Source organism: Sciurus vulgaris (assembly GCF_902686455.1).
Source record: "Sciurus vulgaris genome assembly, chromosome: 2".
Classification (NCBI taxonomy): Eukaryota; Metazoa; Chordata; class Mammalia; order Rodentia; family Sciuridae; genus Sciurus; species Sciurus vulgaris.
The window spans coordinates 126006165-126021680 of record NC_136462.1 but is presented as its reverse complement, the minus strand read 5'-3'; the positions used below and the strand labels follow the sequence as shown (position 1 = coordinate 126021680).

Sequence of the window (15516 nt, the reverse complement as noted above, 5' to 3'; positions counted from 1 at the left end):
AGAGAGAGAAAACTAGATAAACCTATTAAATAAGAAATAAGTTGTGAAATCTATAACTTACAAAATAAAAACTAGTCTTTCCTATAAAAATCATCATTTAAAAACAATAGTACAGTAAGTAGAAAATGAATCTCAAAAAACACAAGTATAGAAAACTTCCAAGGCATTTCCAAATGAATCCTATAAAATAATTTACTCAGATCAAAAATCAGTATCATTTAGAACACAATTTTTTAAATAAAATATCTTCTAATGCCTACCCAACATCATTAGATGTTTAAACAGGGCATGTCTTAAAGAAAGTAATAATAATATAGAAAACCCAATCATCACTTCAGCAGCAAAACAGACGGCTCTCTTCTGTGCCCAGCAGAACAATAGGGAGTTTCATGGAACAGTCCATGAGATATATACAGTTGGTTCTTTGAAGGAACAGAGAAAACTGGCATCCAAGCTATTCAGAGTATAACATAAGCAGAACACAAGAAGGCACTGACCACAGGGTAGGCTGTATCATCCATGTCTTCTACCACCTCCTCGTCTGAATATTCGTCAGACACCGTGTCTGCATCTGAGAGTTCTGTGACCTGGACGTCAGAGTGGTCCAGCAGCCACCCTACCAAGGCCTCCACACCTGAGACAAGCACATACATGGCACCATAAAGTCCAACAGCACTGAAATGTGAGCACACAAACAAACACTGACAAGGAAAATGGAATACCTGGCAAACCAGATGCATTTCCAGAAGCACCAGTGAGTGACTTCAAAGCAAACTCTATGTTCCTTCTAGGAAATCCCATTTCCATGAGCTGCACCACAATAGGCAGAGCAGGAACTGGTGACTGCTTGCGCTTCTTTACCCTAGCAGGGCGGATGTGCTGCACAGAGACTGGTGTCGTGGCCTCACTGGAACTGCAGTCTTCAAACCCTGGGCTTGAAGGGTGAGTGGACTCCACAGCCAAACACTGACACACAGCCAATGCAGCAGCCTGGGCAGATGAGAGGGTTCTGGGAGGCGTGTGAAAGTGCCCTCAGCTAATTTATACTGTCTAAGAAAAGGGGAATGACCAATGTCTACTAAGAACTGCTGGACAGAAGTATAGAACCCAATTCATATGCGTATTTTTAAGCAATTGATTAAAAGGTTAGAAAACAACAAAGCCAAACTTCATAGTTTACTGCAGAGGAAAGATTTGGTGGTCAAAGAACTTCCCTGACTCCTTCAGCACACAGTCTAATAAATCAGTCAAGTATCGATGTCCATTAAGCAAAACTTCACAGCAGTCCTGGGCTGTGAAAAAGTGAGCACAGTGAGAGGGGGCAGAGAAAAGACATCCTCCACCATAACTAAGTGCCAAGCTGCTCATCACAAGTACTGACCAGTGTAACACAGGTCAGAAACACACAGGACTCTCTCACATACCCCTAAAGCAACCCTCCACTATTAGAAGGTAAAATAACCATTTGAGGGTTAAATATGATATTTAAAAATATGGGAACTAAAGATTACTCTTTGGGAAACAATCAACCAGTGAACATGTGTACCATGAAGACTGTAGTTGGGAACTGCCCACCTACTTGCAAGTCTCTGTTCCTCATCCCCAGCTGCATCTCATGATGCTGAATATTTGTTATTTTGAACATGTAAGGAAGGAATCTGGAAGAAGCTGAGGATACCATGAAGCCTTCCAATGCTTAGGAAGTGTCCAAAGCCTAGGATTTTGCAGTGAAGACGAAGAAACTTGGAAGTGACACATAATTCAGAGCCCAAGTACACTGTTTTGGTTCTGGGGAGTTAGAGTATACTAAATTATCCTCTGTTGATAAGAATTATGAACCCTGGAATGTCCTGCAGTCCCAAGTGCACAGTCTTGATTCACATGCTCCACTGCACAGGGAGGACTGAGTGACTGCAGCAACAAAGCATGCTCAAAAGCTTTTGAGAGAAGCAAACAACAGACGGGATATTTATGGGCCTAATGGGTCTCATTCAATAATATTTCCTGGAAAAAGATCACCCCATGAATATACTGAGTGTTTAATCCATGTTGCATCTGGCTAATGTTTCAATTTATACAAATCCAAACTAAGGTTAAACTTCAACCTTCCCATTCTTTAGTTAATTAAGGTATTCTGCTGTGTATAATGGTTAAAGCCTATCTTGCCGTAAGAACTATTTGGGCATTATCATTTAAATTTCAGAATATATCCTTAAGAATATACACATCTAGAAAAAAAAAGTCAATCACAATTTAGTACATTGGATTAAAAATTGTCAAGTTTATACGAATGTACCTCAAGTTCTTGTTTATCAAATATGGCCTTCACAGGTGAAGGCTGGGTGGCTGAGGCCAGTAACTGCTGTAGCAGGATCATTGGGGGCTGTGGCCCTTCAGGAGACATGTCCCCAAGCTCAGGAGACACAGCTGCACCATCATCTGAATTTAAAAAAAAAAGTGTATGTTGTAGTTTCAACTGTAAACCCTTTTATTATTAAAGAGAATGCACTGAGTACATTAAGTCAGATTCAACTTCTGCCTCTTTATGTGACAATCCAAATCTTAAAGGCTCAAATATCAAACAAAAACGAGTCTCTTTAATTGTAATTTTGCACTGCCTGTTTTTCAGCCTCTGCCCTTCATTTGCACATCTGTCTAATTTGAGCCAACCAAAGTTGCTTTCTAGATTTCTGCCCTTGGTTCAATTCTTTCACCTTCTTTCTCGTTCATTCATTGCTTTAGTAACCCCTGCTTATCAATACACCCCATGTTGGTATTTCCAGTTCTGACTTTTCCTGCTAAGCCTTATTCAGATTACTAAGTAACATCAATTCCAAGTGTGTCACGAGGTCATGGTGATGTCTTTTTTCCTGTAAGTGGCTTTAGGTGAGACCTCTAAAACTATGTTTAACACAGTTCCATCAATATCAACTCCACAAGACTCACTTCACACAATTCACAGCACTTTATTCACATGTGCTGGTTTTGTTTGGTGACAACTTCAACAAATCATCTAGACCAGGGGTTGAAAATCTTTATCATAAAGGGCCAGATAGTAAATAGGCTTACAGGCCATCTGGTCTCCATCATAACTACTCAACACTGTACTATCACTAGAGCAAAAGTAGTGGAGATGAAACGAAAACAAGTGGCTGGCCCTGTGTTCCCATAAACCTTTATTTACAAGAATAGGTGCTGCAGTTATTAGTCTCCGACTCTAAACAGCTTCATGTATAGCTGATGCTCTGCCTAAAACATACATGATCCTGATTTAGCTCTGCCATCACTGCTCCCAGGCAATAACCAAAGAGCCAATCCAATTCCCAGGCTCCTGCTTCCCAATCTCTGCTATGATAAATTATCTTCAGGATTCCTAACATCTATAGCACTGAATGAATCTGCATTTCTCACCAATTTCTCCCATGTTCATTAAGTTTAATATTAATTTTCCTGTACCCTCTCAAAATTAAGAAACAAATAAGCCTAAACATTCCACAGGACTGATTTTATTCAGATGCACTATTCACTATTCTCCATATAACTCAAGCTTGAAGCATCAAAACATTTTTTACTTTTTGTTGGTTTCCCACAAATGTACCATCTAAAAACACCTTACCACAGCAGTATCTATTAACCCTTCTTTCTGCTTTCATGCCTTCCCCTGGAAGATAGCTCATCACCTGACACAAGGGCAATTATCCCTCTTGCTATCTCTCATTCCAAACACCTCTACACCTCACTTGTTAATTAACACCCCAAATATATCAGTTCTTGTCACGTGGTCTCCTGCCACAGCTTTCTCAGTCAGTTTCCATCTTCACCCTGGTATTCCAGGCACTAACAGGCCTTCATTCCACCTCCCCAGCTTCAGAGCTACCATTCACTGATAAACCTTGAGTGGCAAACAAAGCAGAGTTCCTTAATACTCTCTCCCAAAGACTCACTGTTTTCATTAGTGCTTCCATGATCTCCCTCAGCATGGAGACTCCTTTTCACATGACAACTATCTGCCACACCTTTGAAAGGCTACCTATTCTTATCCTCAGTGGCTGTTGTTCCCAGAATCCCTATGGAAATGCACTCACACATCTCATAGCATGCTCACTGCACAAGCTTGCAGAGCCATCTGTATCAATTTTCTCTCATCATCTTAACCCTAGAGAGCAATGATCCTAAACAAGAACTATTTTTAGTACAATGTCTTTTCATTTACTAGATACTAATGAAAAGACGTGATCAACGATCAAAAAGTATTTCATAGCTTTGCTTTTTTCCATATTAAAAGTAATACAAGCTAATTAAAACCAAAATAATATACAGAAGTATAAAGAAAACAAGATCAGCCTGCAACCCACTGTTGAACAGTTATTGTCACATGAAATCTATGGCATATGTACAAACAGATAAACATAGTGATATGTTTTCTGTTTACTTATTTACTGTTTTCATGCTTCCTTGACAATAAACATTCTTGAATGGCATCATGGTATTTCACTATAAGAAATACAACACATACTAATAATGTACCATTTTGTTTCCAGGGTTTTGACATTTAAAAACGACTAAAAAAAGAAACCCTGCTAAGCATCAGTAAACTGTTATATTCATTGTTTTTTGTTTTGTTTTTTGTACCAAGGATTGAACTCAGGGACACTCAACCCTAAGCCACATCCCCAGTCCTATTTTATATTTCATTTAGAAACAGGGTCTCACTGAGTTGCTTAGTGCCTTGCCATCGCTGAGGCTGGTTTTGAACTCACAATCTCCTGTCTTAGCCTCCCAAGTCACTGGGATTATGGGCACGCCCCACAGCCCCTGGCAGTGAACCATTATATTCATGCTTTTTCATGTGACCAATGCTCACAAGATAACTGGCTGAGTCAAAGTATAAAATATAAAACACACATGCATTTTAAAGTCTCAGCCATTTCCTCAAATGCTCAGTAAATAGTTGTACCAACTTGAATTCCCATTAGCAATGTATTAAAGGAGCTACTTTATGTGCACAACAAGAACCATGCTAGGGTCTTGTTGATAAAATGCAGGATTTGATTTCTTCCCTCTAAACACAGAGTGGGAGTCTGCATTTCTGACTTATTGTTATATGCCCTTGATGCTCCTGGTCGGCGACCACGCTTTAAACAGCAAAGTCTAAGAGTACTATTGTTCCCTCCCCTCTCACCAGATCCCCTTGTCTTGTCTGTCTTTAAGACTACAACAATTGTATTCACATTTGGAGAGTGCTGGTTGGGTCACACATCTCTGTTGAACATTTTTAAGCCATCCACATTCCCCTTTTATGAACTGCTTGTTCATGTACTTTGCCTATCTTATAGATCTGTAAGAACTTTCTTAATTTAAAAAGATACCTGTATGACCAGTTCCAATCTCCTGAACAGCTGGCTGAGATAAGATCTGCCTCAGTTTATCTTGATGGGAAAGCAGTGCCCTCCCTGCTTTCAGTATGTACAGCTTTAATTGCTGGCTCCGCAGTAGATCTAAGTCTACTTGTCCTATGGAACAAAAGAACTCAGTAAGAACCACATACTCTACTTCATCTCTCCCCCTTACCAGCTGTGCCACCTCTGCAACAGGGAGATAAATAATGCCCTGTCCTCTGGGAATGAACTAACTATACACAAAAACTATCAGTAATGAAGGGCTGAATGAACATCCTCTAACTTCAAGGTCTTCCTCCTTCCCTGCTTTCCTGGCACCTACCTCAAGAGTTAGGATTAGAACCTGTTAGCTATTGTTTGCATTATCAAATGTTTCCAGAATTGCTGAAATTTCAATCAGATAACTGTCAGAGACAATAAACTTTCAAGTTTTCGTGCGAGATTCCTCTGAGAAAATGTTATCAGATACAGTTAGTTCTTTAACTGATGAAGATCATGGTCATCTCCCTAGAGTCTTCTCTAATCGAGTCACACGTAGCCACACGACAGGCCAGATGAGAGCAGACTAAAGAAGACACTATGGTGGTGTGGGCCTGAACTACAGTGGCATGGCAGCCATGTTCCCAAGCAGAGTATGGCAAAAGCTGAAGAGGCAACACAGGAAATGTGGAGTGAGGTGATGGGGGAGCAAGGGAGATCCTGGGCACTGAGCCTGACCAACTGGCAGACAGATATGATAGGAAATGGTTATCAGAGAAGGTGAGCTGAGTTTTGGAAGTGTGGGCTCTCCAATCAGCGATGTGAACTGGAGACAGCTGAAAGTGGTTACAGTCGTTAAGAGCTAGAGCAGCAATGGCAAGTATGGGGAAACACAAGAAGAGAGGGCAGAATGGGCCAGAAATGATAGGTAAAACTATAAGGATTTCTAGGGAATAAAGATTGGGATGGGGTCAGGAGCACTCTCTAAGAATACTCAAGAGGTACGGAAAGGAAAATAGTAAGAGTGGTATTCTACACCCAAAGGGAAGAAGGGTTCAAGAAAAGAATGGCTGCAGTCTTAACCCTCCAGGCAGAGACAAAGCAAAGTGAATACAAATAAAAAAGCCCCCTGGTGCTGGCACTAAAGAGGCAATGAGCAACATTACAAAAGGGTGACTGGGCCACAAGGGCTGGAGAGTTACTGAGGAGGAAGATAACACAAGACTCAGAATAAATGCTGACACTAAGAAAAGTGTGAAGGGCTTCTTCAGATATGGTTCCAAACAGTGACTCAAAGATTGACTCAAAATCACTCTCAACACCACACAAGTTACTTTCACAACTATGACTAAACAAATGGTAAAATTCACATGAAACCTAAGACATCAGATGTTACATGAAAACTCACTCTGATAAAAGGCAAACACTGGCCAAACAATGCTAGTTAAGACTGAAGTTGTTTCATTGGGAAGCCCCATGTACTGACCTGCAAAACCCTGTTTAGGTGATTTCTTTATTTTGTGCTTTTCTAATTTGCTTCCGGCGAGGTTCACCAACTGAGCCCAGACAGAGAGCATGGGCTCTGTGAAAGGCAGGTTGGTCACACTAAAGGCCACAGCAGGAAGCTGAGGAAAGGGCACAGAAACATTGAAAGTGTGGTAATAAGACTAACAAGTGAAATAGTCTAAAAGCTATTATAACCATGAGTCTTGACTCTGAAGTACCACACAAATCCCTAAGCTGTTTCACATCTGAGAATAGTTTTACAAGACAATGTTTAAGGCAAGATAAAAATTTAACACAAACAATAAATATAACATATATTAACTATGTCGTCACAAACCTTTCAACAATAATTACATCAGAGTGGTGATTATTAATCTGAAGTATTTTCTACACATTTAAAATTTTCTATTATTCCTATAATAATTTTTTTAAAAATAGCATTGTATAGAAAGTTTACAGTCAAATTGCACTTGGGTTACATCAAAATAATGTAAATCACCTCCTTTACTATGTATCCCTAACTCAGGTTTAGGATGACATTAGCTGCTTCAGAAGTCATGACACTCAATGCAATTAAAAAATATTTTCAACGTGAAGAAAAATTATTTCCTTAAAGGAATCACTTTAAGTTTTTAAAAAATGTATTTAATTAAAAATAAGCTTTACAAATTCACATTTTGAAGCAATTAAAACTACCTTATAGATTGCTAATGTCTTCAGGACTTTGAGGGTAAAAGAAAACATATGAACCACTGCTCTGTATTTCCTGTCAGACAGGTCCTCCTTATCACAGGAGCACAAACTAACACAGAAAGAAAAGTGGTTTTCCTGAGTCACATTGCTTCCTAGAAGACAAACATGAAGTACAAGTTCTTCCAAGTTCTAACATTCAAAGCCAATTCTAGGATCAAATCATCTTATTCAGTAATTCAGCACAAGTTCACCTACTGGTTTCAGCTGATTCAATGGGCAAACACGGCACATCCGCATGTCAGAGAACTGGACGGTGATTCTGCCCTTTGGGGTGATGCGAGTCACAGTGCCCTCTCCAAACTCATCATGCATGACCTGACCCCCAAGACGCAGACGACCGTCGATTCCTCCAATCACAGCCAGGACTGCCATGAGGCCCCCCACTTCAGGGTTCTCCGAGTCAGGAAAGTAGTCCTCTAATAGGGCCTAGGGCAGACAGCAAGCTTGACCAGGGAAGCCGACAGAGTTGCCCGTTCTTATAAATTTACAACTCAACTGAACTAATTATCTTTTTAGGAGACAGGGTCTCTATGTTGCCCAGAAAACTCCTGGGCTCAAGTGATCATCCTACCTCAGACTCCCAAGTAGCTGGGACTACAGGCATATGCCACTCACTGTGCCTGCTTCCCAATTTCCATATTAATTTCGTTAATAACTATGTCCACTAAAAATATTTTAAATATATTTTTAAACAAAAACAGCATTTAAGCAGATAATTTAAAAGTTAAATTAGATACTATACAAAGGAAAACCAAGCTTATTTGAAAACACAGAACCCACCCCTTCCGATGGCTTTCCCATGCAGCTGTGCGTAACAGAACGGAGCTGGGAGTTGATGTACTTGTTGATGAGCCCATTCCACTGAGTCAAGGAGTGCAGAGTGCGAAGCAGTGCCACCACTTCTTCAGCCAGAGTGCTGCTGTGGGTGGCAGTCAGGGAGGCCTGAGGGCGGGCCCTCCGCCTCCTCAGCGTGGATTCTGAGGAAGAGGCAAAGTGAAAAGCTGCCCTGTACACTACTCATTAACCAGGAACACAAGGGAAGAACTACCCACCTCTGAGCAATGGGACATCCGAAGAACAAGTAGTGAGCAAACTTCCCAAAAAGCCAAACAGTTTTTCCACAAGGCACTTCATGTCCCTTGCTCTTTCTGTCTTGTCCCAGGATGGAAGAACAGCTTGTAGTAAATGCACAGCTAAAATCTGATCAGACAACAATAAATGACAAGCTTTAAAGGAAGACATTATCTGATAGATTAAGGGTTTACAGATTTTTTTTCTTCTCTTTACTTTCGTCCCTTTAATGCAACTAATCATGTGAAACTTTGATGTTCCTTATTTTATTTACACACTCAAGTTGAGTAATGATAAGGATTATCAGGGGTTAAAAAAAAAGCTACTTTATAGATGCATGTATTGTTTATGTAATTAAAAAATAATTCTTTTCAGCTTAATTCTCAAGACAATTATACTTCAGTGAGAAGATGAGAGCAGCTGTAGGACCTCATCATTTAACAGAAAATCAAGTAAACTGAAGTTTAGCAACTTACTCTATTCCAAACAATCAAGAACCTCAACCCTTGTCTCCAGAAAATCTCCCTTGCAATATCTCTAGTCTCTTGGGCACTCATTACTGAATAAAGAACTGGGAATGCTGGCACACGGGTGCCTCTTTGTGGGCTTGGTTTTGCCTGGCAAGATTACCTGTCTCTGTAGCGAGGCAGCAGTGAAGGGTGCGTGCCCCTCCACGACCTTCATGAGCAGTGCGATCCACTGTGGGGAGCTGAGGGCTCCGCACACCTGAGGTGTGAGCGCAATGCTCCTCACAAACCCCAGGGTGCACCAGCTCTGATGCTGCTCCCTGCATACCAGCCTGTTTGGAGAAGCTGCCGGGAGGGAAAATAAATATGTTTGGCACCAAATCCCTAAAAATAAAAAATGAGCGCAATTCTCATTTTTAATTAACCTAATGGGTTTTTTCCCCCAACAAGTTACTTTACAAATGTATTACAATGGGACTTATTTCAATGTGAGAGGAGTAGAATTCTTTAAACTAGCTCAAGAAACATCTCACAACATTTTTTAAGCCTTCTAAAATATGTGTAGTAACTCAAGCTATCTAATAAATCTCATCTACTTACAATTTCTAGGCAATAGGCAAAATGATCTTTAATTTTAATAGCAGTAATTTACAACAGTACATCTACTATGTTTTTTTTTTTTTTCAAATCTTGTGTTTTAAATATCCCCATGATTTTGGTTACATTTAATCTGTACCATGAATTTCCAATCCAAGTTTAAAAAGTCTGTACAAACAGAATGAGAATGAAGTTTTCACTAGGTTTACACAGTTTGATGCTAGCATGACTGAGATCACACCTGCTCCCCGGGGCTTCCCAGTGGCCACTCAGGTCACCTCATCCTTTGCACTCTCCTCTAAGCTAAGGTGTGTGGTCCAGAAGTTGAACTCCCACAGGTCCCTGCTTGGACCCCTTCCTCCCAGCCTGCAACACCCTTCTGCCCTCTCCACTACTCCACCCTGCCCTACTGCCCAGCGTCACAGAGACACAACCTTCCTTCCAACACAAGACACATGCTCACACACTCACTAACATTCACTCTCACATGCATTCTCAAACACTCACCCACACTAACTCACACAATTACTCAGACAGGCTCATACACTCACAGGTATTCACATACTTAAAGGCACTCCCACACTGTTATGGTCACTCACACCTAACGCACTCTCACACACATTCAAATCATCATCATAAAAACAGCCACCCACAATCACAAAATCTAGTCACACACGTATATGGGACCTATGATGCAAACTTACGCTTACTCATACATACTCACATACACTTACCACTACTCCCATGCACACAAACTCACATGTACTTACACAATTACTCAGATATACTGTCACACCCAGTTACTCCACACAACCACTTACACTCAAATCCACATACTCATGCACATGTGCTTGCTTTCTCACTTCACACTCACACCTACAGTCATACGGACTTCTGCTCAACTGACACTCAAAACACTGACATTCAGTTTCACAGGATACTCATTCAAGTCATATCCTTTCACAATGACATGCAATGCACTCACATATACACGTGCATATGCTCAAATACTCATGTTCATACACTCCCACAATCACACACATGCATGTTCATTCCTCTCACCAACACACACTTCCATGCAATAACCTTCACATGCTTACTGTTTCATACTCAGTCTCTCATTCATACTCAGTGACATACACATTACAATCACTCATGCATACTCAAACATAGTGCAAACATGCTCACACTCACACAAACTATACTTACATACCCACAAGGGACACAGGCTGACACACATGCTGATTCACATTCATTCAAGCTCTCACTCACACTTCATCCATGTGCAGCTACTTGCCCACAGCCATATGTTCTCATGCACATTCACACATGTACACACATGCATTTACACATCCAATTACACTGATATTCTCAAACACACACCTTCGGGCTACCAAAACAAACTCTCACCCACTGATCACTAACACATTCTCCCATATTCACAGCTTAGGTACACAAATAAACACATAAGTTCTCAATCATATATGCACTCTGAAACAAGCTCATGTATACCCAAACCTACGCTCACATTTAGCTCTCATCACAGAGATACACGTGGACATATTTGTCCTCACACATGAACGTACACCAGCCCATTTCCTCAATTCACAATCCCCATACTCAAAACTCTCATTCACAGAAGTTCAAACACTTTAATGGATTGCATCATGTCCCTCCAAAAATTGACATTCACTCAGAACCTCAGAGTATGCTCTTACTGGAAAAGAAGTTCTATGTACATCATTAAGGACTGAGATGACATTATAGTTAGAGTGAACAAAAAATCCAAGGAAAGAGTACTTGGAGAAAAGGACATAAAGAGACAATGAGGAGGAAGCCATGTTCAGACAGAGGTAGAAACTGGAGTAATGCAGTCACAAGCCAAGAAAGTCTGGAGCCACCAGAAACTGGACAAGGCAAGAGAGAATCCTCCCCAAGAGCCTGTGAAAGGAGGATAGCTCCACTTATGGCTTGGTTTGAGAATTCTGATGGTCAGAACTCTGAGAGAATAAATTTGTTGTTATTAAGCCAATGTTATAGGTTGAAATGTCCCCTGCCCCAAATACATATTACTGATGCACTGACCCTTAGTACCTCAGAATGTGATATTGTTTGAAAACAGTGTCATTGTAGATAAAATTAGTTTGAGTGACATTTACCGGTATCCTTATAAAAGGTAAATTTGGACACAGACACACAAATAGGAAAAACACCTTATGAACACGAAGGTGGAGATTAAGGTCATGTGTCTACAAGTCAAAGAATGTCAAAGATAAGTTTGTTAGCAAACCTCCACCATATGCTGGGGGACAGATCTAGAACAGACTCTTCTTCATGGCCCTCAGAAGAAACCAGTCCTGCCAAGATTTTCTATTGTTTATGCCACACCATTTATAATACACTGTTACACAGTCACAGAACCTTATATACAAACACTCACACCCTCTCACTCATATTTGTTCACATATACACAAACTTGACAAATTTACAGCCCCCACCAATACTGACTCTCTGGGCCCACAGTTATTCATTCCATACATGTCTTATCCGTTGTTCCACTTTCCACTAACATTCGCAGCAGTCCACACAGTGTCTTGGTGGCTTCACTCTGCATGATTTCAGCATGAACTCCAACAGAAAGACATAGTGTTTGCAGTAAGTTAATAGTGCTGGTCAGAATCATTGCCGTGGGATGAATGTTCCTTTCAATCTGTTCAGTTTCTGAAAAAGATAATCAATATTAGAAACTATAATCCCAAATAAAATTGGAAGATGGCCCTGCACATAATTGAGGTGATTTAATATCACATTCTTCATTTTTTATTTTTAAAAACTTCAATTTTTAAAGCGGTTCTAGGTTCACAATAAAATTAAGAAGAAGACACAGAGATTTTACATCCTTATTTTCACTTCGGGAAGGGAAGCAGATCTTTAAAAGAAAAGATGAAACAAAGGATGCACTAAAGGGTTTCCCTGATCTCTTCTCTTTCCTTTTTTCTTTCCTCTTTAGACAGGGCCTCACTATGTTGCCCAGGCTGGCCTGAACAACTAGACTCGAACAAATCTCCTACCTCTGCCTCTCATGGAGTTGGTGCTATAAGTACATGCCACAGTGCCTGGCTGTTCTGATCATTTCTGCTTCCAGCTTCCTCATAGAAAATGAGACTTTAAAATAAGAAAAAAACAAAACAAAACACAACAACCTAAGTATATAACTCAAAAGCACTGAGATAGAATGATTCCAAAGTTTCACTTCTTTGGAAAAACAACTTGTCAACTATCAAGCTGGTTTCTGACAAGCTAATTCCAGCCTAGATGAGGGCAAAGTGCCTCCATCTGTAGGGCAGGGAAACTGGACACCCACACGTCCAGCCTAACTGGCTGTGGGACAAGGCAGCCATCTTTCTGTCACATGAACACCCCTGACTGGATTCCAACTCCTTAGTGAGGAAAGCCCTCAGATAGAGAACCAGACCTGTTTCCCTTGTTGAGTGGGTGGAGAAAAGAGGCTGCACCTGGCCTGGGTCACATACTCTAATGCCAATGCCAGATGTATTGATGAGACAGTCAGCACCCACCATCAGGGGACCACATATATCACTTCTAATAGTTCTCAGTGGCAGACATCTCTGTTCACACTTGAGGGGCCTGGGTTCAGAGCAGTAACATCAGGATCTGAGCCCACATGATCCAAGCCCAAACTGGATCATGCTTGGCAAAGACTCTCCCATGGGGGATGGCACAGACTCTCCCATTCCCCAAAACCCATGCCACTTGTTCTCTCCTGAAGGACATCCTTGCAGGTCCCATCTGCTCTTGTAAGAGCAGTTTCTGAAGACTGATGACAAAGCACATACAATTGGCACAGAGTCCCATGAGATAGTTCAGGCCCCTATTATGAACTCAGCAAGACCAGTCATGTGATGCTTCATTCTCATATCCTAGTGACTTTTGCACACATCTAAAAAACATCATGAAGTCCTTCTCCCATAACCTCAGATTGATTTCTTTAGACAGGATCAAATTTTCTGGATCCACCTCCAAACTCTCCCCTCTGCTTTCCTGGAGTCATAAATTACTGACTAACTTTACATTATGTGACCTAATGAGTCAAGAACCAAGGAGGGAAGGCAAAGGAGGGAAACACATGGGTTCAAGATAAAGGAAACACATGTGTCCATGCTCTGCAGAGCTTGAAGCTGGTGCAAAAGGAGCAAAGGATTCCAAGCAGCATAGGTTATGCTGAATCTACTACACCATGACTTACTCCCTCAGACAGGCTCAGCACCAACCACAAAGCTCCATCAGAAGTGAGGATGCACTTTGCCCTCAGAGGGAGAGCAGGAAGGGTGGAAGAGTACATGCAGAAAGTCAGTTCCAGTTGGGCAGCTTGTACCCAGAGCTACTTTGTACACCTGCATCAGAATCAACCTAGAAGACAGGTATGGTGGAGCACACCTATAATCCCAGCATACTCAGGAGGCTGAGGCAAGAGGATTGCAAGCTCAAGGCCAGTCTCAGCAACTTAGCGAGGTCCTAAGAAACTAAGTGAGATCCTACCTCAAAATAAAAAGTAAAAAGTGCTGGGGATGTGACTCAATCAGAGGTAAAGCACCCCTGGGCTAAATCCCCAGTTACCCACACCCCGCAAAAAAAAAAAAAAAGTCACCTGGAAGAGTATTTAAACTGCAGGCTCAGAGATCAAACCCAAATCCACAGAGCAGTGTGTGCAGATAAGTCCTGACCACTGTTTTACCTTCCCAGAGAAAAATAACACCCAATCAACACTTCAACATTTTACCAGGCTGCTCTGGACTAAGTAAATGCCTTCACAAGTCACCCACCTGAATCGTCCTCTGTGTCGGAGTCCTCTGCTGAGGGCTGCGCAGAAGCTGGCAATTCTGCCAGCTTGAGGTCATACTTTCCTTCTTTCCCCATCCTGTAGGAATTGGTACTGCCTGTGTCCCACTGGACCCTGATCCACCCATCTTCTCCCAGCTCACCAATCACACGGCCGAGGCCTGGGGGTGGCCCATCCTGGAACAAAATAAAGACCAGTTAAGAGGGCACATGCCCTGCTGTGTCCACCATGGTCTCTCCACACTAAAGATCTGCACATAAACATCTGTCAGCCACCCTCCCTATGAAGATGTCTAAGTAAATGTAAAGCAAACTTCACAGTAAAAAACTAGTCCAAAACCTACATGCAAAATGTACAATTCACATCATTTTAAATCAAATGCCATGGAATAACATGGTCATGTTCCTTTACCCAAGAAATAACATATTCTCGATTATAATTCCAATTCCCACTGAGCAAATGCAAAGTTACAGGCTTTCCAGCAAGGTCCTGATGGGCTTTTCCTTGACCCCCTCAATCCCTCATAGGGCACTAAAATAGCAGAAACATGAAAAGAGCCCAGGTCTTTGCATTCTCCCTCTTCTGCTTCCTCTGGAGCTGGGCCCCAGAGTAGACAGTCTGTTTCCCATTTCTAAGGGAGAAAACTATTTATAGGATGCTGCTACCTATTCCTGGACACTTTCATTTCTATAATTACTGTGATTATAATCACATGAAGGTAAACAATGCCCTAACTTAACTAGAGCAATGATAAGTGACACCTATTTGAGGGCACTTGAGACAGATTTGGAAGTAATGTTATGAGATTTGGGCACTTCATGGGCATATGGCCATGAACCACAGAGGCAGCATCTGGGTTTCCTGCCCTTTCACAATATTAACA

At 41.3% G+C, this 15516-nt stretch overlaps 1 protein-coding gene across 2 annotated transcripts in view; it reads right to left on the bottom strand.

The window, feature by feature from the left end:
- The window catches only part of HERC2 (HECT and RLD domain containing E3 ubiquitin protein ligase 2), a 204370-nt gene that overhangs the window by 86155 nt on the left and 102699 nt on the right, over positions 1-15516 (bottom strand). For both annotated transcript variants that reach the window (XM_079128427.1, XM_079128428.1), the window contains exons 37-47: positions 14617-14809; positions 12311-12493; positions 9339-9520; positions 8690-8837; positions 8418-8614; positions 7833-8063; positions 6865-7003; positions 5370-5513; positions 2297-2439; positions 723-990; positions 498-634 (exon numbers count right to left, since the gene is read on the bottom strand). In XM_079128427.1, the coding sequence (XP_078984553.1) occupies positions 498-634; positions 723-990; positions 2297-2439; positions 5370-5513; positions 6865-7003; positions 7833-8063; positions 8418-8614; positions 8690-8837; positions 9339-9520; positions 12311-12493; positions 14617-14809 (1965 nt within the window). The remainder of the gene's footprint in view (positions 1-497; positions 635-722; positions 991-2296; positions 2440-5369; positions 5514-6864; positions 7004-7832; positions 8064-8417; positions 8615-8689; positions 8838-9338; positions 9521-12310; positions 12494-14616; positions 14810-15516) is intronic.